Consider the following 27,973-nt stretch of genomic DNA (forward strand, 5'->3'; position numbering starts at 1 on the left):
TATACTACGGAAAAAATACCGGAGATCGAGAAAAGACGCTGGTGGAGATCATGGACGTCCCAATGGCTGGCGGTCTAGCCGCAAAGAGGGGTGGTGGTTTGCCAAAATTACGAGAACTTCTTAGACGGCAAAGACGGGATTCAGACGTAAGTAGTGTGCGATATTTATCAATTGTTTTGTATGAAATTCGATCAATCTAAGTCCAGTAAATACTATTATTTTTAAGTCGGGAAAGCAGCTGTAACTGTAATTGCCAATGCATGGAAAAACACCAATGCCGGTGCTGTATCTTTATCTGGCGATGTAGATCTTGTGCAATTTGAATAGAGAATCACGGAAATGTGATATTCCTACGCAATGTGCGTGCGTAAGATTCGCTCGTGCCGGTAAGGGTAATCGAATCGGAAAGACTTCCACATGTCCCCTCCACTAATTTTAAAAAATAGTTCCCCAAAACCCCTTCTGTCTTTCTCTTTTTTCTTCTTTTTTTCTTCTTCCGATGGGAACTTGGATTCGAACCTCTCGCTGCAGAATGAAGCGTCTCCAGTCTCTGTCGCCTTACTCAGTCTCAGCTCACTGAGCTAGCAGGAATTGTTGAGAGCCATGGGTTTCACATTTCTTATCAAACGATATTACGACTAGTCTACTCTCCAAGAGTATTGGGTATTTATTTTTCTGACTAAATAAACCGATGCCATCGGGAATTACACACGCTCGAATTTTTGACGGAATAAAGCCATATTTTGGTATGTATCCGACTTTTCCTTCTTAAATCTCTTAGATATATGTTAGATAATTCTTGATAAACCTTCTCCATATTTTTTTTTTCAACTTTAGTGGAGGGGACATATGGAAGTCTTGCCATCGAATCGTGTATATTTCACTGTCTTTGCTTTACTTATAATCATGACTTTTTATGCTTAAGTCTGAGAGCCTTGTGATTTTCTTATAAACTTGATCATGATTAACTGTACCTCAAGTGATGTTTGTGCGGCTCCACTCCACTTCACTACGGCTCGCTCTACTTATGCTCCACCAACCCTACCTCGGGCGAAGTTTGTGCAGGCTCCACTCCACTTCACTACTGCTACACTACGCTTCGTGATGGTGAACTCGATCGTATATTCCGAGTGATCGAAGGTGGGATTTGGTTTATTGTAAAAATTAAAGAAAAAGAATATGAGGAGAAAGAAAAATAGCTAAATTTCTTACTCTTCACCCTTATTTCACTCCGTGTCCATCCTCCGGTTATCCTCAAAATTGATGATTTTGGACCAGTATCAAATTCCTCACACGTATGATTCACGGCCGATTTCAAAACATTGCATGCAATCGGTTGCAGGCCAAACAGCATAAATATTTATATTATAATTGGATGGCTCAGAAAATACCAGAAATATTCTAAGAGTTTGGGAAAATATGCCGAGAATCAGTTTGACTAAACCTAGGCTCATATATGATATAAATTGGTGTTTATGATACTAGCATGGATCCCATCATCCCAGAAAGCCTATTGATTTTGATATCAAAAGGTCAAAGGTCAAGGTCACACCGACATGTTTTCATCTTACCCAGGTTCTGAGTCCTTGTAAATGTGATAAGTTTAGTTTAACTTAACTTAGGCTCCTATAATTTTGGGATGTATGATTCTAGCATAGATCCCAGGAAGCCTATTGATTTTACCTATGCTGTCATATCTCTGAGAAAAGACTAAATATCAAGAAAGACAATGTTAAGAATACCGCCCCTGACTTTACAGGGCTCAAAATTAGCTGTTGCCCGTTTGCTATTGGCAAACAAAACTACTGGCGGGCAACCTAAAAGTCCCACCATGGTTGCCCGGATGACAACCAAGAAAATTCTGGATATTTCTTTTCTCAAAGATAATAAAATTAATAAAAATACGGAAAATCACGGAAAACATATTTTTCCTCAGAATACACAGAACAGCAACAGAAATTACTCCAAATTCTCAACAAAATGCAAATATTAAATGGCCACTAAACCTCACAAAACACAATCTCACTTTACTACGAAGTATGACAATCCATACATCGTGACTGCTCTTGACTCCATCACACTTGATCGTACCCCTTGCCCGCGTCACGGCTCTTGGCCGGCGGCGGGGTCGGCCGTATCAAAAACATTCACATGCACACATCGTTTGATTTAACAAATGGTCGTGTATTGCTGCCCTCTATGTTTGAAGATGTATATTCCGGTCTTGAAATCCAAAATGGCGGATAGGCTGAAGTCGTTAACTGCTCAAAACGATGACCCCAAAAAACCCCATATTATTGATAAAATTTCATTCAGCCGTAAATAAATGCTAATAATGTGAAAGGTGAGGATGTAATCATGTTAAATGTGTTTGTCAAAATATTTTGTGTACCCGCATTGATTCGATTAGAGCGGATTCTACTGCGTTGTTGGTACAGTGGCAGATACAAATTTTGACCAGCGCGAGTGATGTAATATTGCAACTGAATGGGTAAACAGAATTGTCGATTTTCCGTGTACACAAAGTCTATAGGGAAATGGAATTTCCGTTTTTTGACATGCTGGAACAGAATTTAAGATTTTCTAAAACGGAAAAGGCAATGTTTTGAAACGGAAAATCACTGTCCCTTAACATGTATATTCAAATTTAATGTTATCATATTATAATGATTACTTTTCATAGGTTGACTTTAATAAACACAGGAGTAAAATAGCTTGAAATACCTTCCTGTCTAGTGGTAATTAGTCTGAAAGAAAACAAAATTTGCTTCGCTACCTCGCTCATGGATTTTGTAAAAATTTGAATGCTCCCTTTGACATGAGCTTATCTATATCAAAGAGTGGCTGGTAAAAAAACAAAGGGTTTTACAAGGTCTAGTATGATTTTTCTGAATTTCAGTTATTACATTGAAATAAAAACATTAGGACTATATAGGTCTTATAAAACGTGCAACATTTTTAAGGGTTGTGCTATCGATGGTTCACACATTCTGTGTACAATCATCAGTTATTACCTGAACTTCATTATGGCAACCTAGAATGCCATTAGGCAACCTAAAAATTGGTATAGGTTGCCCAGCTGGCAACCAAAGAAAAGAGTTAAGTGAGAGCCCTGCTTTAGCTGGGCTGCCTAGGCACTCAGGCACTTGGGATTTTTTCCTACCAGGTACCAATTGACTACAACGAGGTGGAGAGTTGCAAGTGAAAAAGGATTTGAGCCCTGGATCTTGTGGTTTATTGTCCAGAGACATATCCACTCAATCAAATCACCTCTATATGTAACTTAATGAAGCTTCACGATTTTATTGCACATACGTGCACTTTGTCACAGTGATGTAGTGGAGGAAAAATATGATAAATTTTGAAAAGGAAATCAAAATTTGTCTAATTTTTGGCCCCCACCCCTCATCAAATATGATTGCAATTCAATTGATTACCATTTTTGTCTCACCTGCATACAGAGTTGCTAATTTTCCGGATTTTTTCCTTTGCTGAAAAATATTCCGGAAAAAAAATCGATTGTCAAAGTGAAATCCGTAAAAATTTCCCCTCCAAATCTTGTCACGGAGTTCGCTACGGAGAGCACATTTTCAATTTTGGATGGCCAATTTGCGCAGACGGAAAATTATTAGCGTTGTGCGCAGCATGAAGTTTAGCTGGTACTGTACTTGCACGGTACGCGCGAGCAATACATTGTAGCAGTTGCAAACGCCGCCCTATACCCTGCAGGGATACGGGTGTCAGCGCTATCCCAGTCGGGCGATCGCCCGGTAGAACCGCTCGAAGCACGGCCCGGTGTGGCTGCAATTGCCTGCTGCTGCGTGAGTGATTGGTTGTCTGCCGCGGGATTTCAGCTAATCGGCGTGGACTGCATTTCGACCCTGATTTCCCATGTGTTCTCTGGTGCGTATTCATCAATTCATATGTGTGAACTATCCATCATTTTGATAGAAATTGTGATTTATGGATTTTCAATAGTATAGGATTGTCTTGTTGATGAGTACAGTGAGTGAAAAAGGGCACCCCAGCTGCTACATACACCTGTCCCGAGTCGCACCCATTGGCCGCAGCATATTAACCCGCAGCAGGTTAACCCGTACCGTAATGAGTACGGGTTACATGATTTTTTTTTTTGAGCACCTTTCTTGCCTATGATATGAAGTTTATTATGTCATTAATTATTTGTTATGTACTACTGTAGATTAATGATTTCAGCCCTCTAAAGAATAAGAAAACGTTCCAGCTTCAGGGGGCTTCGCCCTTGACCCCGCCAGGGGCCCTGGGCGGGCCCCTGGACCCCCGGCCTGGGTTTTCAGGATTTTTTTGAGCTATCAGTTAGCATCTCTGTCTCACCTGCATAGCAGAGTGAGACTATGGGCGCTGCTTTTCCGACGGCGGCGGCGGCGTCAACATCAAATCTTAACCTGAGGTTAAGTTTTTGAAATGACATCATAACTTAAAAAGTATATGGAGCTAGTTCATGAAACTTGGCCATAAGGTTAATCAAGTATTACTGAATATCCTACTAGAGTTTCATATCACATGACCAAGGTCAAAGGTCATTTAGGGTCAATGAACTTAGACCATGTTGGGGGAATCAACATCAAAGTCTTAACCTGAGGGTAAGTTTTTGAAATGTCATCATAAGTTAGAAAATATATGGACCTAGTTCATTATACTTGGACATAAATTTAATCAAGTGTCACCAAACATCCTGCATGAGTTTCATGTCACATGATCAAAGTCAAAGGTCATTTAGGGTCAATGAACTTTGGCCGATTTGGGGGTATCTGTTGAATTACAATCAAAACTTTAAAAGTTTTTGGATCTGATTCATGAAACTTGGACATAATAGTAATCAAGTATCACTGAACATCCTGTACAAGTTTCAGGTCACATGATCACGGTCAAAGGTCATTTAGGGTCAATGAACTTTGGCCGAATTGGGGATATTTTTTGAATTACCATCATAACTTTGAAAGTATGTTGTCCAGTTCATAAAGTTTGGACATAAGAGTAATGAGGTATCACTGAACATCTTGTGCGCATTTTAGGTCACATGACCAAGGTCAAAGGTCAATGAACTTTTGACATAATGGGGGTATCTGTTCAATTACCATCATAACTTTGCAAGTTTATTGATCTGACTTTTGAAACTTGGACATAAGAGTAATCAAGTTATACTGAATATCCTGTGCAAGTTTCAGGTCACATGATCAAGGTTGAAGGTCATGTGAGGTCAATGAACTTTGGCCACATTGGGGGTATTTGTTGAATTACCATCCTATCTCTGTAAGTGTATTGGTCTAGTTCATAAAAGGTGGAAATAAGAGTAACCAAGTATCACTGAACATCTTGTGCGAGTTATAGTAGTTTTCAAAGTCAGCACTGTGCACTGCTATGTTGAATCGCGTGATGCAGGTGAGACGGCCAGAGGCATTCCACCTGTTTTTTTACTTGCCAAAATATATTTTTGGGAGAAGTAAAAAAAAATGTGGTGAACTTTGACCTCTTTTTTCTTGTGAGAACATTTTGAAGAAAAAGTTTGTCCCACCCCCTTCCCTGGAGTGGATCCTCCACGTACTGCATTCTTCCTTGTCTATTTTATTTTAAATTTAATGTACACAGATGAGGTCACATTCATGTTTTATTTTTATCTTATAATTTCAGGGCCAAAATGATACACCTGACTTGGATTTTGAGTATAATGATGCCCATAAATATACCTCAGAAATCGCAGGTAAATAATACATCGTCAGATTTATTTGCAGTTGCTTGAGTATTATAGTATACATGTAGGTCAACCAGAATACTTGGACCTTGGATTTATGTAGGGTTATTTTTTTACCTGACTTTACTGAATATTAGCATGTATAAACTACATATAGGAAACATTTTCAAAAATACTTTTTCAAAAAAAAGTATCTTTTATACATTTTATAGGAATATTACACATCAAAAGATTGTTCATGATACTAATTGTTTTAAAACCAACAATATCAGGGAAATTCTGTTGAGGTTTGTGCAATTTAGATTGCACTATTTTGCTTGGAACTAAGATAGAACTTCTTATGACTATCTTCATATTCCTAATAAAAGTATAAAACAATTGATGATACACTTGTTATTGTATGACATATCCTATTGAATTGTATACCAAATTAAAACTATAATTATTGATGGTTAGTAATTGTGGTCAGTGTGATATACCAATGTAGTAACGGTCCAGTTGAGAAAGTTGAGATATTGATGTTTTATCAATGTATAATACATAGCATCTCTGCCAGTTGATAAATTCAATGAAAGCAGAAATTCAGGAAACTTAATGAAGGAAAGGTTCTCATCTTATTCATCTAACATGATGCAAAATTTGAGAATTGTTTGAAATACAAAAGAAAAATTCAATGAGTGGCATATCAGTTCTTGAATATATAAAATTAACAAACATAATCATTTAAGCATTTTGCATTACAATTCATTTATTAAACAAAGATCTGAAAATGACAATGTATTCAATGGAATAATTTGTTCATGGATAAATGATTTTGTATCCATTTATAAAGGGCATTTCAAAGTTTTCCACTTTTGAAAGTACCAAATTTAGCACAAATACTGCTTTTAGAATTTGACTGCATGTATCTAATTTGCCTCCTACAGAATTATACAGTTACACTGAAGAACCAGAGTTTTCTTTGGGACAGAAATGTTTTGAAGAGGATTTCCACTCTTATGGTAGGTTTATTGTATTTTCCTCTGTGTTTTCCTCAGAATTGAAAATAAGACCCATATTTTTTCTGCTTTTTAATTTTGGAAACCAGATCTGCCCAATTTTGGGTGAATCAGACCTGTTGTGCAGTCACATCTTAGTAAAAGTTAATAATAAAAGGCCCTGTCACATATAAGTAGATATATCACAGCTAATAATGACCCACTCTAGATATTTTGTTTTCATTGGATACCTATTGCTTTGTGTTCAGAAAAAGGGTTTGGATTATTATAACTGTTTTATTTCAATTTCTCCAAAGTGTTTTTTTTCTCACCTGTAAAAAGATTTGGCATGAGGTAGATGGTAGTTCATCATCATTTATACAGTAAGGGCAATAAAATAACATCAATAAATCAGCAAGCCATGTAGTTAAACATTTAATTTCATATCCAGTGATACTTCACAAGACATATAAATTAATAATAGATAAGAATCCTCATAGATTTTTCTTTTTTTCTGATTGATTTTGTGTGTATGTTTAGTTGATGAGAAGTGGAGTCAGCTAGACGAGAGTCGTCATGTGATGCACATATTACGGCTACAGAATAGCTTAGAATGTGCCAAGAGAGAACAGAGGATGAAAACAGCCAGAGCTGTTCTTTATCTTGCTCAAGGTAATATTCTACGCTATCACATTTCTGCATCAAAAGAGATGGTATAAAGGATATTAATAGTTACTCTGGAGAAACAAACCAAAGCCAAAGAAATATATTTGTTGTACTGGGAATTTCCACTCTGAATGATGGTAACAAAGGTTGGTTATTTACAGCTAGGGAAATCAATACATGTACTATATACAATTGAGGCCAAAAGTTTACATACAGTACATTTTGTACATTTACACTTATGGAATTCGGTGAAATTTGTTCACTTGCCTAACATTTTAAAATGTCAAAGCTATGATTTATTTATATTACATTTTCTATCATGATAGGTCATCACTGAACAAAAAAGTGTAATCTGAAATGTTTGTGTTGAGAAGTAACTAGCACGAATATGAAATGGTTTTGTCAAGTTTTTATTTTTGATTTGTCTAAAATATGAAGAGTTTTGGGGAAAAAATGACACCTAAATATTTTTCAGCTCCTGGTGAAAAAGCAATGTGAAGAAGGGCATGACATACTCATTTGTTTGATATCAAATTCGTCATGATAGCACAAATATCTCATATAGTAAGAGTAAGTTACAGTAAATTTTATGATGTTTGGCAAGTGTCAGCTTTGCTTTGAATTTCCTGGGTGTATGTTAAAACGTCTGGCCTCAACTGTATATAGGCACTTACAGTAGTAGGAAAGTGATCTAATGATTATTTCCCAAACTATCTTTGTAACATATGCATTGGTTGGTGAAAGGTCGTCTACAAATTTAAAAGGATATGGTGTTAAAATAAAGAGGGTATTAGGATTCCAAATGTTAACTCCAAACTGTGACAGTACTTTTGATACTCTTGATTAAAGTTTTATCAAATGTGTGCATGTATGTTTACTTTCAAACATGTAAGAATTGATTATGACTTAAAATAAGAGCAAGGGAGGATTGTTTACTGTACAAGCTGTTATTTTCGCGTACAGAATTTTTTGTGCGAATTGAGGGGGTCCCAACATATTCGCAGGTTGTTATATTTGTGATCGGAAGATGTATGAAACACTTCCACAGCATTTCAAAGAAGCAAAACTAGTGCAAAACTTTGGTGTTGTTTGTTGGATATTTATTGCGACCAGTCATATTTGACTATTACTGCCAACTCTTTAGGCCTACTATTATTTTCTTTCTTTTCTTCGACATGTCCTTTAAAATCGTTCCACTCCTTCTTTTCTTTTTTTTCTTTTTTTTTCTCCTTATATTTTAATTTTATTTTATTTGTAGTTTTTTTTTTTTTTAGGTGGTCTGTCTTTGACAGATCACCTCTTAATTTCGTCAGAATTTTCTTTTTATTTCTTTCTTTCTTTCTTTATTTTTACGGATTTTCTTGTCGCCAAGTTATCTCAAAATGGACTTGGTCAATTTCATTGAATTTCATGTCATCTATAGGATCTGTCATGGACACGTCAAAATAAGCTTTTCAAGGTCATCAGGTCATGATGACGTCATCTAGGCGCCATTTTGTAAAATCACATTATCAATCATATCTCCATTATCAATTATCAAAAATCAGTCAAATTAACATCACATCAACTTCAGGTCAAAGGTCATTAGGTCATGTCATCAAAGGTCACCTGGAGGTCACGACGCGCGCGTACGCGCGCGTCAAAATTTCAAAATGCTCAAAATCACTTTTTGACCGAACGAGAGTACGTTTCAGGTCATTTTAAGCATTTCAAAAATTTTGCACGCGCGCACACATGCGTTTCCGCGCGTAACGCCTTAACGCAAAGCAGAAACACCGTTTTTTTTTACATCATTTCATTGATAATAAAATTCTGAACAATTTGATACCTTGATCAACCTTCTACGACCATTAATAACGAAATTAACACCCGTTAAAGTTTGCAGCACGTGTGCGCGCGAGCTCTCACTATAGGCCATATATGGGCAAAAACATGCCTATTGAAAATTCACTGTAGCTCTTTAAATAATCCGTTGACCCCCAATTTTTTTTTCATATATCGATAGAGTATGAGTTGTAGATTTAATTTCATGTCACCATTGTCCCTAAATTATATTGTGACGTCATCAAAATGGCGCCTAAACTAAAAATTTCATTTTTTCAAAAATGACGTCATCAAATTTATGCAAATTTGGTTGTAACTTCTCGAATATAGATCGTTTTTCGCCCAGATTTCGATATGTTGTAGTTTAGAATGTACTCTTTCTCCTCAGTCAACATGAATATTCGTTTTGAGAAACGCATCATTGCGTAAAACAGCGATGAAAAGAGGCATGTCATTTTTCCTAATTTTGCGTGTAATCTCTATGGGACATGACTTTTTCTCAAAACCAGATTCGACATTCCTCTATTTCGTGAGCCATATCTCCATTTTTTCTTGTCAGTTTTCTTTAAGCTTTTAGTATGTTGTAGCTGAGATTCTAAGCTTTCGCAAGTGTGCCCTTCATTTTTTGATCAGATGCCGAGATCATGCCCGTATTTCACTTGCAAAATTGGACTTGTAATTCTCAAAATTGCTTACGTGTATTCTCTATGGGGAATATCGTGGCTTTGACTGCTTCTTAAAGGGCGCGGGTTCGAGTCCTGGGGTGAACAAGATGAATTTTTTTTCACTTTTTTTCTTTTTGCCACTTCTTACATGATCCTTTATGATAATTTAAAGGTATAAAAGTTTAAATTTAGCAAGATAAAACAGATTATAATTACTTTTTTTCATATCACATGTATTTTGCGTGTAATCTCTATGGGACATGACCTTTTCTCAAAACTAGATTCGACATTCCTCTATTTCGTGAGCCATATCTCCATTTTTTCTTGTCAGTTTTCTTTAAGCTTTTAGTATGTTGTAGCTGAGATTCTAAGCTTTCGCAAGTGTGCCCACCATTTTTTTATCAGATGCCAGGATCATGCCTGTATTTCGCTTGCAAAATTGGACTTGTAATTCTCAAAATTGCTTACGTGTATTCTCTATGGGGAATATCGTGGCTTTGACTGCTTTCTAAAGGGCGCGGGTTCGAGTCCTGGGGTGAACAAGATGAATTTTTTTTTTCACTTTTTTTTCTTTTTGCCACTTCTTACATGATCCTTTATGATAATTTAAAGGTATAAAAGTTTAAATTTAGCAAGATAAAACAGATTATAATTACTTTTTTCATATCACATGTATTTTGCGTGTAATCTCTATGGGACATGACCTTTTCTCAAAACTAGATTCGACATTCCTCTATTTCGTGAGCTATATCTCCATTGTTTCTTGTCAGTTTTCCCTGAATTTTTAGTATGTTGTAGCCGAGATTCTAAGCTTTCGAAAATATGCCCTCCATTTTTTGATCAGATGCCGGGATCATGCCCGTATTTCGCTTGCAAAATTGGAATTGTAATTCTCAAATTTGCTTACGTGTAATCTCTATGGGAAATATGCTAGCACAATGGATAACGCATTTGACGTGTTCATCCGTATTGCTGACGTGTAGGTCCGTGTTGCTGACGTGGTGGTCCGTGTAGCTGACGTGTAGGTCCGTGTTGCTGACGTATTGATCCGTGTTGACGACGTGCTCTGCTGGCATGATCCGTGTAGATCCGTGTGAAGCTGCCGTGTTGATGCCGTGTTCACAGTCATCTGGGGCAAAACTATCCCGGACCTCCCCGGATCATGCCGGCATTGCCGTGTTGATCCGTGAGGTATAATCATCTATCTTGTATGTATCTGTTTGAAGATGTATGTCTGACGATTGTCATCACCACATCAATAATCACATTTAGTAATGGTCAAAACTTATTCTTAGGATGTCTACGATCAAGATTATCAATGATATCTAAATGATTTATTTCATACATCAGCCGACACTGAATGACAAATCATGACAGACCACCTAATTCGTCCGCATGACGAATTAAATTCTAGTCTTCTAATTATTATTATCAGTATTATAAAGACTATCGTATCTTACATGTTACCACATGATCCCGTCCCTTCTTACGATATCGTCCAGACATCGTCCTGTCTCTCCGGTGTAGACAGGGGGCTCCCTTTCAGATACTCTATATAGTCTTGAAACTATACTCCTCAAAGTCTTCATACTGATTTGTGTATTGTACATAAATTTGTCCCTGTAAAAACATTTACAAAATGTGGAAAAAAGTGGCTTTGATTTCACTTTTTTGTACCTTTAGATCTGAAAATTCATCATGTCACAGTTTGATCTGTAAGAGTAATCTCTTGAAGTTGTGTTTTGTTAGATTCACTTTTTAAAAAGTTGGTTTCAGTGCAAAAATGTTGAACTTTGTTAACAGAATCTTACACCTCTAAAAGCTCTGGTCATATGACTTATGAATTTTGATGAGTATGCAAATAGCTGCCAATACATGTGTATATAGTGAATGAGATGACAACAAAATAAAATGATTTCATGGAAAATACATTTTAATATTACAGTGAGTGAATAAATATCGATAGAATTATGTGAGAAAATAGTTTAGGCTCTGATTTTGTTTGAGAAATAAAAAAAGTGAAATTCTAGCTTACTTTTTGAATCACTAACTGTACTTTCTAAACCTTGTTTTCTTAGGTGCACATCTGAATTTTTCACTACACAGGATGTTAATAGCAAAGCTTTGCTGTTGGGAATATTGGCACTGATTAATAAATGTGGCAATATTTCGCGTGTCGTTAAATTTATGGCTGATCGGCGATTCGCGAAATCCACGGAAATAAAACCCCCATGAAAAATAACAGCTTATACAGTATTAGTATCAGTGAATGTTTTAATTTCTAGTACCAATACAATATTTCATTAAAGTATTACTTCTATTTTTGTTGAAGGTGTGTTCAGTGAATGTTCATCAGAGGAGGACCAGGTGAAATGGTGTCGTCACAATTGTTTTCTTCTCTATCGATGTGGCATCTTTACCACATTTGTAGAATTATTGTGCATGGAGGCAGAGTAAGTGTACGGTATATGTAAATAAAGACATTTTACATGTAATTTGATTTTTGAATTTGCAAAGGAAATAAATAATGTCATACAAAACCATTGCAAGTGACGTGTAAATGAGAATGGTAACTTGTTTATAGCAATAACATTTTTTATCAAATGATGGTGGCATATCCAAGTATTGTGGAAGTCGAGTTTGAGTATATATAATGAATTTATTTAACTCTACATTTTTTTAAGCATCTGTTCAGCTTTATCTCCCAGATACATTTAAAAAATTTTATTTAACTGGAAAAATCATGTACAACAGGCTAAAATTAAGAAAGATTTTTGTATTCTCTTTAAAGGAACTCTGTTGCAGCGTCAACTGCTCTCCGTAAACCTGCTGTATCAATAGTTGACAGTACAGATCTCAGGTAAGATTTTTTTTCTTGATATTAGCTATTACATTCTCCATAGTTTTGTGATATAGTATAGAATACTATTTCTCTATGAGGATGCATATTTTAGTAATGTTCATTGATTCGATTTATACATACATTACATTAAATGTTCTCAAGAATACAGATGTCACCTATTCTTCTCAAAAGGTTAATTTCATGAAGTACCTCAACTGCTTTGGCAGAAATTGTTTCTATAAATTACAATTAAACAGGGGCATATCTAACTGTAAAAGACCCATTTGATAGAGACTTGGTTCCAATAAGACATCATTGTTTTGCACAACACATGAAACTAACATGTTAACCTCCCTTTTTTAGAGCTCATACACCCTCCCTCATGTTTAAGGACTTGTTGGGTGTCAAAGCATGTTGTAAATGTTCAAGACTTGGTATATGACATCACATAAGACACACGTAGATATAGGGTCTGTGAATACTTATTTCTTGATTTTTGTATGCCATACCCTATCCACAGATGAAAATGTCCCTCAATTAGATACAGTATTCTTTTCTAGGATTATTATACTGTGTGAGTAAAAAAAAAGGACGAAAAAAATACTTCATGAACACATAATTGTTATAGATGGCCTGAAGAGTATGTCCTCCAAAATAATTTTATACCATATTTATGTGGTATGTGTTAACACTTAGATGACCAGAAGGTATTCTTTACAGTGATGTAAATTTTGATTTGTGCCAAATTAAGGCACGATTTCAATGAATGAATTTAGATGTCAGTGATGTCATAATGATGATTGCATTGAAATATATTTAAATAATTTTTTCAGCAATTTTCATTATAATTGTTTAATAAACATTTTAGTATCAATTCTCAAATTAATTTGATTGAAAATGGATTAGCAAATGTGTTTACAAACTTCTCAAGGATTTTGACATCATAGGAATCTGGATTCATTCATTTGGTGCAAGTCAAAGTTTACATTACTGCAAAGAGTACCTACTGACTATCCAAGCGGGAAGACATAAAACAAATATTTTATCAAATTATTTAGGAGTAGATGCTCTTTTCAACCGTGTATAATGATTATGCATTCATGACATATTTTTTCTTAAATCCAGGCTTTGTGTGGTGTCAAGTTTTTTTTTACTCACACGGTAGAAGCATTTAGCAAATAAAAATCCATTGTATTAATTTGTTTGTTGATAGAGTGGTACTTAGTGTGCTGTACATCATGGTTGAAACTCTTCGGACAGAGCATTCTGAGGATACAGATGAAATGAAAGCATATATAAACATCTTCAAAATAGAAATAGGTAAGTGCCTTAAATTTCTGTCTTCTGTCATGGATGTGGTTTCAAGAAGTTGTTTGTATGTAGAACAAAGAGAGTGAACTTTTCTTGGGTGTTTAATCAGATTCTCAATTCTTTTTAACTTTATCACTTACTGTAAATTGAAATCTGATCTTTATAGATTAAAATTCTTGTTATCAAGCATATGATTGTAAGTTTGATATTTGTCCAAAGTTGATCAGGAGTAAATATTCTGTGAATTCTTTCACTTCTGGTGGGTGTTTTATAAAGCTTTTGGTGATTTATGAATGATTTTACACAGGACTGGTTTCCCTTTCTTGAACTAAAAATGATATCCCTATGATTTATGTAGCACCTAAGAAGATGTTCCAGTTGTGTGTAAAGTCAGTATAACTAGTTATGGACAGCTATATGAAACACCCTCCTGGTGTTCCAACAAAGTACAAATGGCAGCTGCTCAATTAGTGCTAGTCAGTTTTATCTAATAGTAAAACTGATCCATAACACCTGTCAAAAAAAAATAGTGTGAGGGATCTCAACACATAAATATTATGTGCATGATTATGATGATGCGCATTTTATGGAATCCTTTCAGGTCAAGCAGTAAAGAATGATGACTCTCTTTGTGTCATCCTCTTCAACATGGTAACTAAGTTCTGCAGTGGACATGCTCCACATTTCCCAATAAAGAAGATTCTCCTGCTGCTCTGGAAAGCTATTATGGTAAGAATGTGTATCTTATGTTAACCTTATCTCTATCAACATTGCTCATATATGTGAAGAAAAATATCATACAAATGCTTATATGTTTCCTGAATTTATAGATCTATGGGAACAAAAAATTGTAAATGATATTAAATTGCCAATTATATTTTTGTTTGTCTGATAATTACCTATGAAACTGCATGAGATTTAATCAAAGGAATAAGAATCTTCCGCTTTCTTTTGAGTCAATTTGATTTGTTTTATAATAAGGGAATATCAATGGTAAAAATTATTCCGTGGATCACACTAAATAAGTGTGTACTTTTTTTGTTTATCTAAAATGACAAGCCACTAGACACTGATAGAACAACCTGCAAGAGCAAAGAATATTACTAATGTTTGCTTCTCACTGACAATATCTGGCATTTTAGGGCCAAAAAGTACATTGCTCCTTTATTGCTGTGAATGGCTTTTTGTCTACAGTTTTCCCTAGGTGGTTTGTCAGACTACTCACAGATGAAACAAACAGCAAGAAAAGCAGCAGGTCTACCCCCTGTCAGAGAAGATACAATGTGTGTTGCAAAGACGATGAGGGCATCATCTCCTCCGATGGCAGCAGCTGAAGTTTTTGACCCTCAGCGGAGGTCATCCAGACAAGCAAGAAGGGTATTGTTATACATGATCACAATTTTCCTTATGCCTGATTCACTCTATTAAAATAAAAAGTAAAACAAAGAGTTACCACTAGTGATATTTTATTGTTTCCAATTATATTGATAAATTTATAAAGACTCTCCATTTTATGAAGACCTGTACAAGAGATAAATCCATCTTGAAATAGAATGAAACACAAGTTTTCTTGTGCAGAAACAAAAAGCAAATCAAAGAATACATTGGTAAATTCACAGATCTTGGCTGCATTGCCAAAGGGAGGATCTATGTAGCATCACTATTCAAATGCTTAAAACTTTCTTATTATTCATTCGATTTTTTCTGAAACTTTCATTTATCTATTTCTTTGATTTTGTAGTTTTATATACAATTCAGTTGGTGTCAAGGGTTTCATTCTCCTTTAGTTTCAGAGAAAATATGTTTACAGGATTTTTTATTTACAGGCTTCTATGGAAAAATAGAACGTATGTTCTCATAGTTTCTCTCTTTTAAGGTTAAACTATCTGACATATACATGTAGTCTAATATTTATCAATAATATGCACTCAATTTTCATCAAAAGTGGATTACTTATGGGGATAGAGACCGTGATAAACTATATTGTTTAAAGGTCAAGTCCACCCAGGAAAAAAGTTGATTTGAATAAATAGAGAAAAATCAAACATGAACTACACTGAAAACTTCATCATAATTGGATGTAAAATTAGAAAGTTATGACATTTTAAAGTTTCGGTTATTTTTTACAAAACAGTTTTATGCTCAACTCAGTGATGTGCAAATGAGAGAGTTGATGATGTCACTCACTTAATATTCATTTTGATTTTTATTGTTTGAATAATACAGTATTTCAATTTTTACGAATTCGACAATTAGGACCCCCTTGCTCGAACCACAAAATGTTAAAATAATGAAATTACATGTGTTCAGGGAGGAATGAAACTTTGTTTCACATGATAATGATGAGAAAATCAAAATATTTCATATTTTATATAATAAAATACAAAAGAAATAGTGAGTGGATGACGTCATCAGTCTCCTCATTTGCATGCCAGGACGTACGTATAAACTGTTTTGTGAAATTAACCGAAACTTTAAAATGTCATAACTTTCTTATTTTACATCCGATTTTGATGAAATTTTCAGTGTTATGCTTGTTTAATTTTTCTCTTTCTATTCAAATCAGGTTTTTGTTGGGGTGGACTTGTCCTTTAAAATTATTGAGAATTATCTTACATGTATGCTTGTATGTGATACACAAATTTTAAAATTAAAGATGGAAGATTTCCTTTGATGATAAAGTATGATGATGCCCCCCCCCCCCCTTTCCCCATATAAACCCTTTCTCAATGTATCTATTATCCTTATTCAGTAACAATTGTTGTGTGTTATTTTTACTTTGCCCCAATTAATCATTCCCAGTTCATCTGATTCTCTTATTTATTTTCAAATCGTCACTGTATACACTTTGAATATTCCCCATCATCTTATCTGCATTAATCCAGTCATAATTCTTGAACTCTGCAGCATTGTTACTTTTCAGAAATAATACCATCATGAGATTTATGTAAAACAGAGTAAAAGTTCGAGTAAAATTCAGCATGGATTAAAAGAGTAACTGCACATCTGTAATTTAACATATTACCACTCATATTGTGGTTTTGTGTGTGATATAATGTATACTTTTTTGGTACATTTGCCAAATTTTAGCAAATGAATTTCTTATCTTGTCGTTTGTTTTAAATCATATTTTATATTGGTGTATTATTGCCAAGATATAATGAAGCTGCAGCAGTCTATTAAAGTGCTGTTCTTTTGCCTTTTTCATACCATGTTCCAATGTGGGAGTTTTGATAACTTTTTTTTATATTAAGATTTCTCATTTTTCCTTTAATCTGTACCTGTGTTTTGATTCTATTCTTTTATGTTAATATTCCTATTCAATGTTTTGAAAGGATTAATTTTCCTTGAAAATGTTAATGTTGACATACATTTTATAATTTTTTTTATATACAGCTTATAAATGTTTTTATTCATTTAAAGTTAGAATGTGTTTGACTTGGAATATATAGCTGTTTTCACTTTTAGAGCATTCATCACATGTCATAGAGTATTAGTGGGCTTTCTTGGTGCTCAAGGGATATATGATCAATCCATTTTGACTGAGTTCTTTATATAACAATGAAAATGAACTTATTATTTCCATTTTCTCAAGTTGTTTGGAAAGTTCTTAGGTTATATACTTTTTCTTATTTTATCAGTGCTGAAGATAATGCATTGAATGATGGGATAAAACTCTAGGAGACACACTTGAAAACAAATTTTGTAACATTGTTATTACCAGTCAAATGGGCTTGGTCTTTATTGCATGAATGCTTTATCATCTTACAATATATGTGGTAACTAATTGCAGATTTTCATTGCACGGCAAAGGTAGAGGAGAAAACTTGAAGGCTGTAGAAAACATGAATGCAGAGTGTTGCTGCAAAAGCCTCTTTTTGTTTTTCTTGCCTTCAATTCTATCTTTGACTTGCTTTTTACAGATGCTGAAAAGAAATGATCTTTGTGGTTTAATGGGTTTTATTTTATTTCTTGCCTAACCTCTTTGTTTTTGTTCTATTTCTTTACCCCATAGGTGTAGTAATACTGACTTGCATGGTCATTTGGGTTGAAAATTAACACTTATCAAATTGAAGCACACCTATACTATTCCGATTAGATTAGATTGTTACAACAGTGAAATCCTAACTTTGGTTATTTGTTTCATAAATTGTCAACTATGAGGTGAAAAAGATATTAAGTAGCAACATTGAAAACTTATCAACAAAATTTGGCCAAGATAAATCTTTTATTCAACCAATTTCAATGTCTCCTTTTCTGTGAGCTGATTAAAGTTAAATTTTAACAGTCAGTCATGCAAACATTTATTGTTTAACAATATGAATGATATTGCCATTATCCTTTTCCACTTCACTTTCCTCAATGGTTTCCTCTGTTTTTTTCTCCAACAAATTAAAAACACACCCCCACACACACACACCTTTGTTTATTGTGGATATCAACTAATTGCCCTGACCTTTCACCCTTGACCTGACCTGATTCTGCTGCCGCTGCCGGTTACCCATCATCCATCACCGTGACCCACCCTTGACATCATTTGCTTCTCGTGTACGTGGAGTGTTGAGTAGTTACTACAGTAATGTAATGTTTCTGTATACATTCATTCAATTGTTTCCAATATTTGCATCATTATGTTGGCAGTAAATTTATGTGTCAAATGTCAGTATTTGTTCAGCCTCCTGCTCAATTTTATTTGAGTCTAAATTTGTTGCATGCTTTTATTTTTAATGATTACTTTTGGAATCAATATCAAATGAAAGAAGCTATGGATTGTTTGTATCTTTGTGAGTTTTATTAAATAGCTGAATGCATTAGAATACATGATCGTTTATTCCCATTTCTAGTAACAGCAGGAAGAGATATACCATAACATTATTGAATTCTTTAAAAAAGAGAAAAAACATTCAATATGTGTACCCCTTCATGTATATTTCATATGTTTTTATAGTCCAATCAGGCAAGTGAAACATTGGAGCTTGATTTTGTAGTAAGAAATATTTCATGGTGATTCCTTTTTCATCCTTAGTGGAGGGATAAAAATTATTCACTTTTATCAAAAACAAATTTAAATGGAATCTTATGCAGGCATCTCCTTAATGTGAAAAAATAAATCAAATTATCGGATTTCGCTCTTGCACTTTCATTTCAGTATTAAATTTTTTATATGGTGGATTTCAATTTTCTTGAAAGCTATAGTAGCTGCATTCTAAGAATGAAGAAAATTTAATGTCATTTAAACTAGAAGATTTCTCTGCAGGCCATTTGAACGCAGTATCAATATCTTGGTTATGATATGTAAAGAGAGGTTATCAGTGCATGTATTAAACATTAGAATGCACTTCAGAAAACACAGCTCTGCCCGTTAACATTGCATGTAATGCATGACATTTACTTTATAATAATAGAATGTTAATTCTAAAAGCCTAATCTGAAACTTAGTTTATGGATTTTAAAACTCTTTGTTAGTTGTGGCTACAAATGGTTTTGAATAATATGGGTATCTTATCCTTTTCAAGCCTTAAAAGTGTGGAGTCTCCTTGAATTAAATTTGAAATGTTTACATTTGTCATTTTCAAATTCTTTAACAATTTCTACTTCAAATCTTAAGAGAAAATAATCTCATATACAAATCAACACAATATATTATTGTATCATTAATTGCTTTATGAAGTAATTAATTAGGTCTTCCCATCATTTGACATTATTGACTTACTAAAATGACTGGTTATCACAATGATTTCATATTTAAGTTTGCTAGACAATGTACTTGTATATGTAATTGATTTATTCAGCCTCACTTATAAAAGAATATATAAACTGTTGAATTATGTGTTTGTTGTTGCTAATTTGACCTTCACATGACTTTGGTTTAACTGGGATGAGAAACACCTAGATAAACTCACTATCAAGCACACATTGTTTCATCTCAAATCACACATTGCTCTCAATGAGTGCTTTGCTGATATTTCAACTTTTTTAGTTTGTTAATACATTTCAAGCTACAAATACATACTAAAGTCTCTTGAGTTTGAAATCTGATAGGAATATGATATTTCTTATCATGTCGCAAAGATTGATCAATGTGGGTTTTGAATAGAAGTATATTATAGGCTTTACTTTAATAGAAAAAAGAACAACCAAAAACTTTTTAGCGTATAGTTTTGGGGGACCTGTATGATACCATTGTTGATGAAAAGTAATTTGAACACTTTCACAAATCAAGCAGAATGGTGTACACATGAGAGTCTTTAGTTTAAGAAAATTGGTTACCATGGTGAATATGAATATCTCGTCTTGATAATGAAGATGAAGATGGATGTTTTGTGTTCCACAGGGTTTGGTGAAGCAGAATGGAATAGATGAACCTATGCCTGAGGATCCATCTAATCAGGATAAAGATGATGGGAAAGAAGATGGTAGTAATGGAAGTGAAGAAGATGATGATGGGAATGGAAGACCACCTGATACACCAAGAGAACCTAGAATTCTACCATGGACACCTAAAGTCAGGTGAATCAAATTGTACTGGAATGAATCATAGATCAGTGATATATTGGTGGATCTGGATTTGTTTAATTAAAGGAAGGGGATGGGGGAGGGAGGGGGGGGAGGTTCTAGTGTATAGGGTGTCAAAGTCAGTGTAAAAATACATTAAGTTTATAGGGGTGAGAATGGGGGGGGGGGCTGTATCAGTTCTTCCCAGTATCCTCCATTACATTTAGATTTGAAGAATCTTTTACAAGACTCTACATTTAGTATTCTTTCTTTCCAGACACATAGGCTCAATATTTCTACTAAAAATATTGAGGATTACTTTGATAACCAAGTGCAATTTGTTCATTCAATGTACAAATCAAAAGTAATATCCATGTTGCAAAAGAGCAAGTAAAAAAATGTACCCTCAAAGATTTGTAGAAGGCATTCTGTAGACCAACAGTTAAAGAGCAAAAAAACATAAAGAAATCATAAAGTGTCGCTGATCTAATGGAGGACTCCAATAAACTTTCTTTTTAGAAATGCATCTAATTGTCAAATTGTGTATGTAGAACACAATTCAATTTAACCATTCATATTCTTTTTATTGATAGGCAAAGAGACCTTGATAATTTCTTGGATCACACTAGGAACAAGTTTGTAGGGTATCAAGTTCAAAGGTAAGTCACAAATTGACAAAGAAATGCATGGTGCAAATATAAAAATAAAACAAAAGTACAAATGTATATTCTTCTATCATGTGCAATGACTTTATTACCAATATTGGTAATGATATTGTTTGTGTTGACTAATTACGGTAAAAAAGTAATTCCATTAAAAATGTTGGCCAATCTTCTGCTCAGATTCATGCCCTGCTATATTGCTTCTATTTGTAGGCAGATAGTGTATGGATCTCCAACATTTCTTGGCTTTCATTTAATGGCATATATGGAGGAAATTACCTATATATTTGTCTTTATTTCTGTTTATTTATCTGTTGCTGAAAAACAAGTTTTGTGATTGGTAAATATGTTTTCTTATTGCAGTGACACAACAACCCTGGCTGGTCTTCCCCAACCCATCCATGAAGGGGTTCAGATTCTTAAAAAAGTAAGTTATCTAAAGAATTGCCTTTCTCTACTCGCCATCATGGTGTATCGTTGATTGCAAAGTTCTTAATATTATTTCCTTAGTTATCATTTCAGACATTATTTGACTCTTAAATAAAGCTACAACAAACGTTTATAACTTTAATATTTAATAAGGATTCAAGAGTATTCTAATCTTTCCATGGATATCCTGATTATATTCTCACTGATAGATATGTAATAACTCTACATTTATGGAATATTGACTGGCCTTGAGGGAAACATAAAATATATTGCCCGCAACAGAATCATATTGGCCCGAGTCTTTAGACAAGGGCATTATGGTTCTTTTGAGGGCAATGTTTGATTTTTACCAAAAGGAGAGCCAGTCAATATTATTACTCTTACCTATACGGCTGGATAATACTTTATTCAAGCTGCTATTTAAAACAATTGACATGACTGTTTACTTATCACTACTTCTGATGTCAGGTTATTCAATAACTTCACGAAGTAATCCTTGCTAAGCAATTGTGACGTTACTTATTACCTTGCATCATGCATGAAACACTCATACTCATAAAATCCCATGCTTGAGTTTGATCAGCTGTGAATGCGTATGCACTGGCTGCAAATTATATACAATGCATTGGTTCACAAAATGGTTCCAGCCAGATTTCTCAAATACTGATATTAGTGATCATAATCGGCTACTACTGCGCAAGCGCACTAGCAGAAATATAGCCAATGTTGCCCTCTGTTTTTGTACAGATTCCTATGGGTGAAGCCTGAGAAGAGCAATATGGCAAATGCTTACCCCGTTGGTCTTGGATTAACAGTAGCGAGCGAACTTTGATATTTATTTATCTGCTGAAATGCTTTGTATAGGTAATAATATTTTGTAATTATACATTATTTTTTACCAACTGAAAATATCAACAACTTCAAATTTCAGACTAATTTTATTTTGATTGATTGATTTTTTTTTCTTTTTAGCATGTATATGTGTCTCTGTCTGAATTACAAGTCAAGAGGGAGGAAGAAATCAACAAAAATCCACTTTCCAAGGTAAGTTTGCTCTAAGTTAATGTGTAATTATATATTCAAAATATTTGCTACAGATAAATTTATAAGATGAAGGGAAAAAAGGGTTTTGTTTATTATTCCGTAAAAATATTATGATATAATGAAAACTGACATGTTACTAAATTCAAGGAAAAAGATGAGCTATGAAATTGGTAATTAATTGGTATGATATATGAGTTGGGTGTATCCTTTTGTTTTTTCTAGACACTTTTAACCATGTAATACAGTCAATGACTGATTGGGTTTGTTCGACCTGTGGCAGCATGCAAGTTTGATTGGCCATTGCAAGTTTCATGTTACAAAACCCTGAAGGGGCTGGAGAAATAAAGATTACTTTGAAATGAAAAAAAAGAGAAGGTTAAGTAGATTTACCTTGAAATTGTAATGCAGGTGAGACTGCCAGAGGCGATCCATAATTGGGACATACCTGTTTATCTCATTTTTATTTTGTTCATATTTGCAGGGAGAAGGAGATTATGTATCATCTTCTGTTGAATCCCTCTATCAATCCATGCTACCTAATCTACCCCAGTATATGGTAAGACACCACTACTTGTATTCCTGTATTGCTTTATAAAAATATGATTTGCAATAAACAGAAGCAAAAAATATTGATTTCCCCTGGTATTCTTTTGTGTAATACATTACAGATATCGCTCCTGAAGATTCTTCTTGCTGCTGCTCCAACATCTAAAGCCAAAACTGAATCTATAAATATCCTAGCTGATGTTTTACCAGAAGAAATGCCGTAAGTAGTTATAGCTGAGATTCTTTCAACGTTAACATATCTAAATTTCCAAGAGATGGGAATTCATAGGTCATTCTCCTTATGAGCTACATTGGGTTTTGACATGAAATATTACTATTTGGTAGCTAGTTATCCTTTGTTCTTGGATCTATAGGTCCTTTATTTGATGTCAATAACTGCATGTAAGGGATAAGTGTAAGTTAATAATTTCCAAACTTTACATTTGTGTATAGGCACACCAGTAGTTATTAAAGGGAATACATGTTACTTTTCTTTTATAAGGACTAATTAGATACTGATAATTGAGTATTTTCCATCTGTTCTGATTTCAGAATCACTGTTCTACAGAGCATGAAACTAGGAGTTGATGTCAACAGACATAAAGAGATTATCGTGAAGGCTATCTCAGCTCTCTTACTCATCCTTCTCAAGCATTTCAAGCTTAACCATGTCTATCAGGTAATGAATCGTCTTTAATGATCTCAATCCATGATAAAATATACCCCTTCTAAATTCATAATGCTTTAAACAAGATATTTTTTCCAATCACTGTTTTCTCTTTGTTTGTTTCAGTTTGAGTTCATGAGCCAACACCTGGTATTTGCTAACTGCATCCCTCTAGTGCTCAAGTTCTTCAATCAAAACATCCTCTCCTATGTGGGTGCTAAGAACAGGTGAGTGTCATTGTATTTTAGTTTTCAGGTTTATTAATCAGTCCATGATGGATGATAAACTTCAATCTACTAATAGCTTAGATAGCGTTTCTTTATTTTTTTCTAATTGCTTTTATTTCCACTTGTGTAGTGGTACTTTGATGTAAATATCCTTTTATGGGCCTCTCACTCAAATATTTTATGAGTTTGTAATTTACCAAATAATAAACAGCCTTATCAGTTCCAATAGATCTCTGAAACAGTTTAGAAAAAAAAATGAATGATCTGTGGTTGCAGGATATAAAAAATCCTACTTAGTGGGTAAAGGTGACATTTCATCACTTCCTCTTGGCACACCCAATCAATATCCACAAATTGTTGCATGAAAAAAGATGAAAATGTCATTGATTGATTTTGATGTGTTTTATGCTTGACAGTATCCACGTGATAGACTTCCCTTCATGTGTTATTGGTGATCAGCCTGAGCTTACAGCAGAGAGTCTAGTAAGTAGAAGCTTTGATACCAATGATAATAGTAATAGTTCTCTAGTTTCATTCCCTAGCTATATCCTGACAAAAAGAACAAAGCTAATGTAAATGATTCATGATATTTTTTTTTACAATGCTGGTAAATTACATTGTTATAATGATGTTTTTTTCACATCAACTGATTTTTATAAAAAGCCTGTCCAGACGGGACGTATTATTGTATCATAATTGGTGTCCGTCCATCCATTTACTTTTCCTTGTAAACGTGATAACTTCAGTTTAACTTAACCTAAGCTCATATAAATTGGTGGGTATGATACTAGTATGGATCCCAGGAAGCCTATTGATTTCTAGGTCAAAAGGTCAAGGGTCAAGGTCACAGTGACATGTTTTCATCTTACCCTTCTGCAGTAAACGCAATAACTTTAGTTTAAATTAACCTACATGTATAGGCTCATATAATTTGGTGTGTATGATACTAGCATAGCTCTCAGGAATTCTATTGATTTTTTTTAGGTCAGATAGTCAAAGTTAAAGTCGCCACCTTCCACTTCTCTTGCTTGACCAATAACTCCATTTTCTGCGTTACAGGCGGGCATATTAATGTGCTCGCCTTAGTGACACTCTTGTTCATCAAATTACTTTGCTATATTGAAAATGTCAAAAAAGGTGAGATTTTATGGTGTAAACAAGTGTTTGCAGATGCCAGTTTAATGTGTGCATACAAAACAAAATTAACATGCTATGCCATAAACATCTTTGAACAATAGTTAATTGAAGTATTTTGATTGTGTTTATAGGAAGCAGGAGATAGCCAGCCTTACTGTTGGAGGAATCTCTTCTCATGTATTAATCTGCTCAGAATACTCAACAAGCTCACCAAATGGAAACATTCAAGAACCATGGTAAGAAGGCAATAGCATTAAGGCATTCACTATTCTGCTTAATTCAGCATTTTGCCAATTTTAGCATAATGCTAACATCAGGGGAATTTCTTCTACAATTCAATCAATTTTTGAAATCCATGCAGTCATAGTGACCAATAAATTCAAGGGAAAGTCTTTAAAATCTAAGGGTTATTTATCAGCATACCCTCATAAATATGGTTTTAGTAATTTAAACAAAGTTTACATTAACCAAATTTTATATGTAAAATGCTATCTAGACTGAGACCTGGATATGCCTGCAATTGCCAACACATGTTAACACAGTTGGGTATGCATATTATTTAAGTTTGAAAAACCCTGTCCAGTCTATAGAATGCCTTGGGTATTTTGCTTATTATTCAGCAATTGTTCGTTTTCCAGAATTATTTGGCAATGTAAATGTTTTTAAAAAGCATTGTCCCCCTTAAAAACATTCTATTTCTAAAAAATTGTACCTCTGAATAATTGCACCATTAAAAGACTATGAACATTGTGCAACTTGGGTGTTCATTTTGTTGGATTCAGGTTGAAGTCATTTTATGATCGTTACTGTGACTGGAAATTATGCTTAATCTGGATGTAACCAATTGCAAAATGTGTTTGATGAATTTAGGAAGAATTGTTCTAAAAACACTTTTCTAACGTGTATTGCTTTGCATTACTATTAATGGCAATTTTGAGTCTATTGTCCTGAAATTATCTGTTTATCCAGGTAACAGATATGGTGATCAAAATATTTTCTTCTTTATTATGGAATATGTGGAATTATAGTTTTTCATTTCAGATTACAATGATGACCCTTGTATTTTATTATGTAGTGCTAATTTTAAAGTTATCTTTCTCACTATGTACACTGTCGGACAACTTGGCAAAGCAAAGAACCAAATAGATGTAAATCAACTAAGATTTTTATTTACTTTTTTTACAAACAAATTACTTATTTTTGGTTTTTCTTTCAATTTCAAGATGTTGGTCGTCTTCAAATCAGCTCCCATTTTGAAGCGTGCCCTGAAGGTTAAGCAAGCAATGATGCAGCTGTATGTATTAAAGCTTCTGAAAGTACAGACTAAATATCTTGGTCGTCAATGGAGGAAGAGTAATATGAAGACTATGTCAGCTATTTATCAGAAGGTTCGTCATAGACTCAATGATGACTGGGCATATGGCAATGGTAAGTCATATCATTTTATTATCAGTTAAATAAAACAGCATTTCAAATTTTCTTGAAAGTTAATTTTTTTAAATGTTATTTGGCCGCATTTTTCTTTCCAAATTCGGTTTAACATGATGGGGATGCACGTCTTAATGTAATAAATGCATCCCCAACATGATAAACAAGCTTCCTAAGTGATTTGATGTTTCTTATATATATATATGATGTAGAATTCATGTAAGTTGAGCTTTTTGATTTGATGTTGAATGTATTTTTATGTAGTTAATTTTTTTCAAGTGTTATGCAGTTTGGCTTTTCAGCTGCTATAGATACCCTTGTAGTAATAAACAGTTTTAAATAGAATAAATAAAAATATGTATGATTTTTAATAAAGAATCAAATGAAAGAATGTGTTCTTGTATGTTTGGTTGGGGGATTAATCTATTGTGAACTAACATAGTCAGTTTTCAAATCCTCACAGTAGCAATATGTTCTAAGGCAAGTCATTGATCTGCAAATGTCACCTCCACTCCCGGTGTATTATTTTTTCCATGTACTCTGTGTTTTTGTTTTTCTGGCCATATTGAGCAAACCACATGGATTTTACATACAATGTACCTTTAAGTACATGTACATGTCCATCGCCTGGATGGACAGGTAGGGGTGGGGTAACAAAGAACATTCATATCTTGCCAATGGAATCTACTGCAATGGTAGGACTCAAAAAGAACTCAAATATAAATAATGGCATTTTATTGACAGCACAAATTACAAAGGCTTTCATGTTCATCTTTCAGTAAATTAACAAAGTGCAATGCAAGTCATTTCATAAGCTATTCATATCTTGATCACAGAATAGAATATAATTTGATTATGAAGTTGAAAATGGACTAATTGTCTACTGGATTTATCTGGTATGGTGTACACATACTGAATTTTTTATTTTTACATATCTTGAATTCATATTCTCTATTTGCTTTTTTTTCTTGAACCCTTCTTGAATTACAGACATGGATGCTAGACCATGGGACTTTCAAGCAGAGGAATGTGCATTAAGAGCATGTGTGGATAGATTCAACTCTAGAAGATATGAACACAACAACTCAACATGTCTTCATCCAGAACTTGCTCCTGTTGATAATAACTTACAGAGTGTACTTAGTCAGAAGGTGGAATTGAGTGAAGAATTTCAACGGTACTATGAAGTTTGGTTAGATAGAGAAGTCTTCTCAACACAAATCAACTGGGACTTGCTTCTGAGAGACCAGGTCTGTATATAGAGATTCAAGACTGGTCTAATAGAAAGATCAGGTACCGGAATTCTAGACCATAGGCAAGGT

General features: G+C 34.1%; 1 protein-coding gene across 2 annotated transcripts; it reads left to right on the forward strand.

The window, feature by feature from the left end:
• LOC121410289 (striatin-interacting protein 1 homolog) lies at positions 1-27,973 on the forward strand. Of its 2 annotated transcripts, none has more exons than XM_041602280.1 (21): positions 1-146; positions 5,671-5,740; positions 6,658-6,732; positions 7,249-7,380; positions 12,196-12,316; positions 12,655-12,723; positions 13,919-14,025; positions 14,618-14,745; positions 15,211-15,393; positions 20,351-20,526; positions 21,105-21,170; positions 21,537-21,600; positions 22,575-22,646; positions 23,128-23,202; positions 23,315-23,412; positions 23,745-23,871; positions 23,986-24,086; positions 24,503-24,569; positions 25,355-25,459; positions 26,447-26,651; positions 27,642-27,973. In XM_041602280.1, the coding sequence occupies exons 1-21, from the start codon at positions 51-53 to the stop codon at positions 27,911-27,913; spliced, it is 2,409 nt and encodes an 802-aa protein (XP_041458214.1). In that variant the 5' UTR covers positions 1-50; the 3' UTR covers positions 27,914-27,973. The 2 variants fall into 2 exon arrangements, with proteins under 2 accessions (XP_041458214.1, XP_041458215.1); XM_041602281.1 differs by having other exon boundaries at positions 20,366-20,526.

The sequence above is a fragment of the Lytechinus variegatus genome, chromosome 3 (genome assembly GCF_018143015.1).
Source record: "Lytechinus variegatus isolate NC3 chromosome 3, Lvar_3.0, whole genome shotgun sequence".
Lineage (NCBI taxonomy): Eukaryota > Metazoa > Echinodermata > Echinoidea > Temnopleuroida > Toxopneustidae > Lytechinus > Lytechinus variegatus.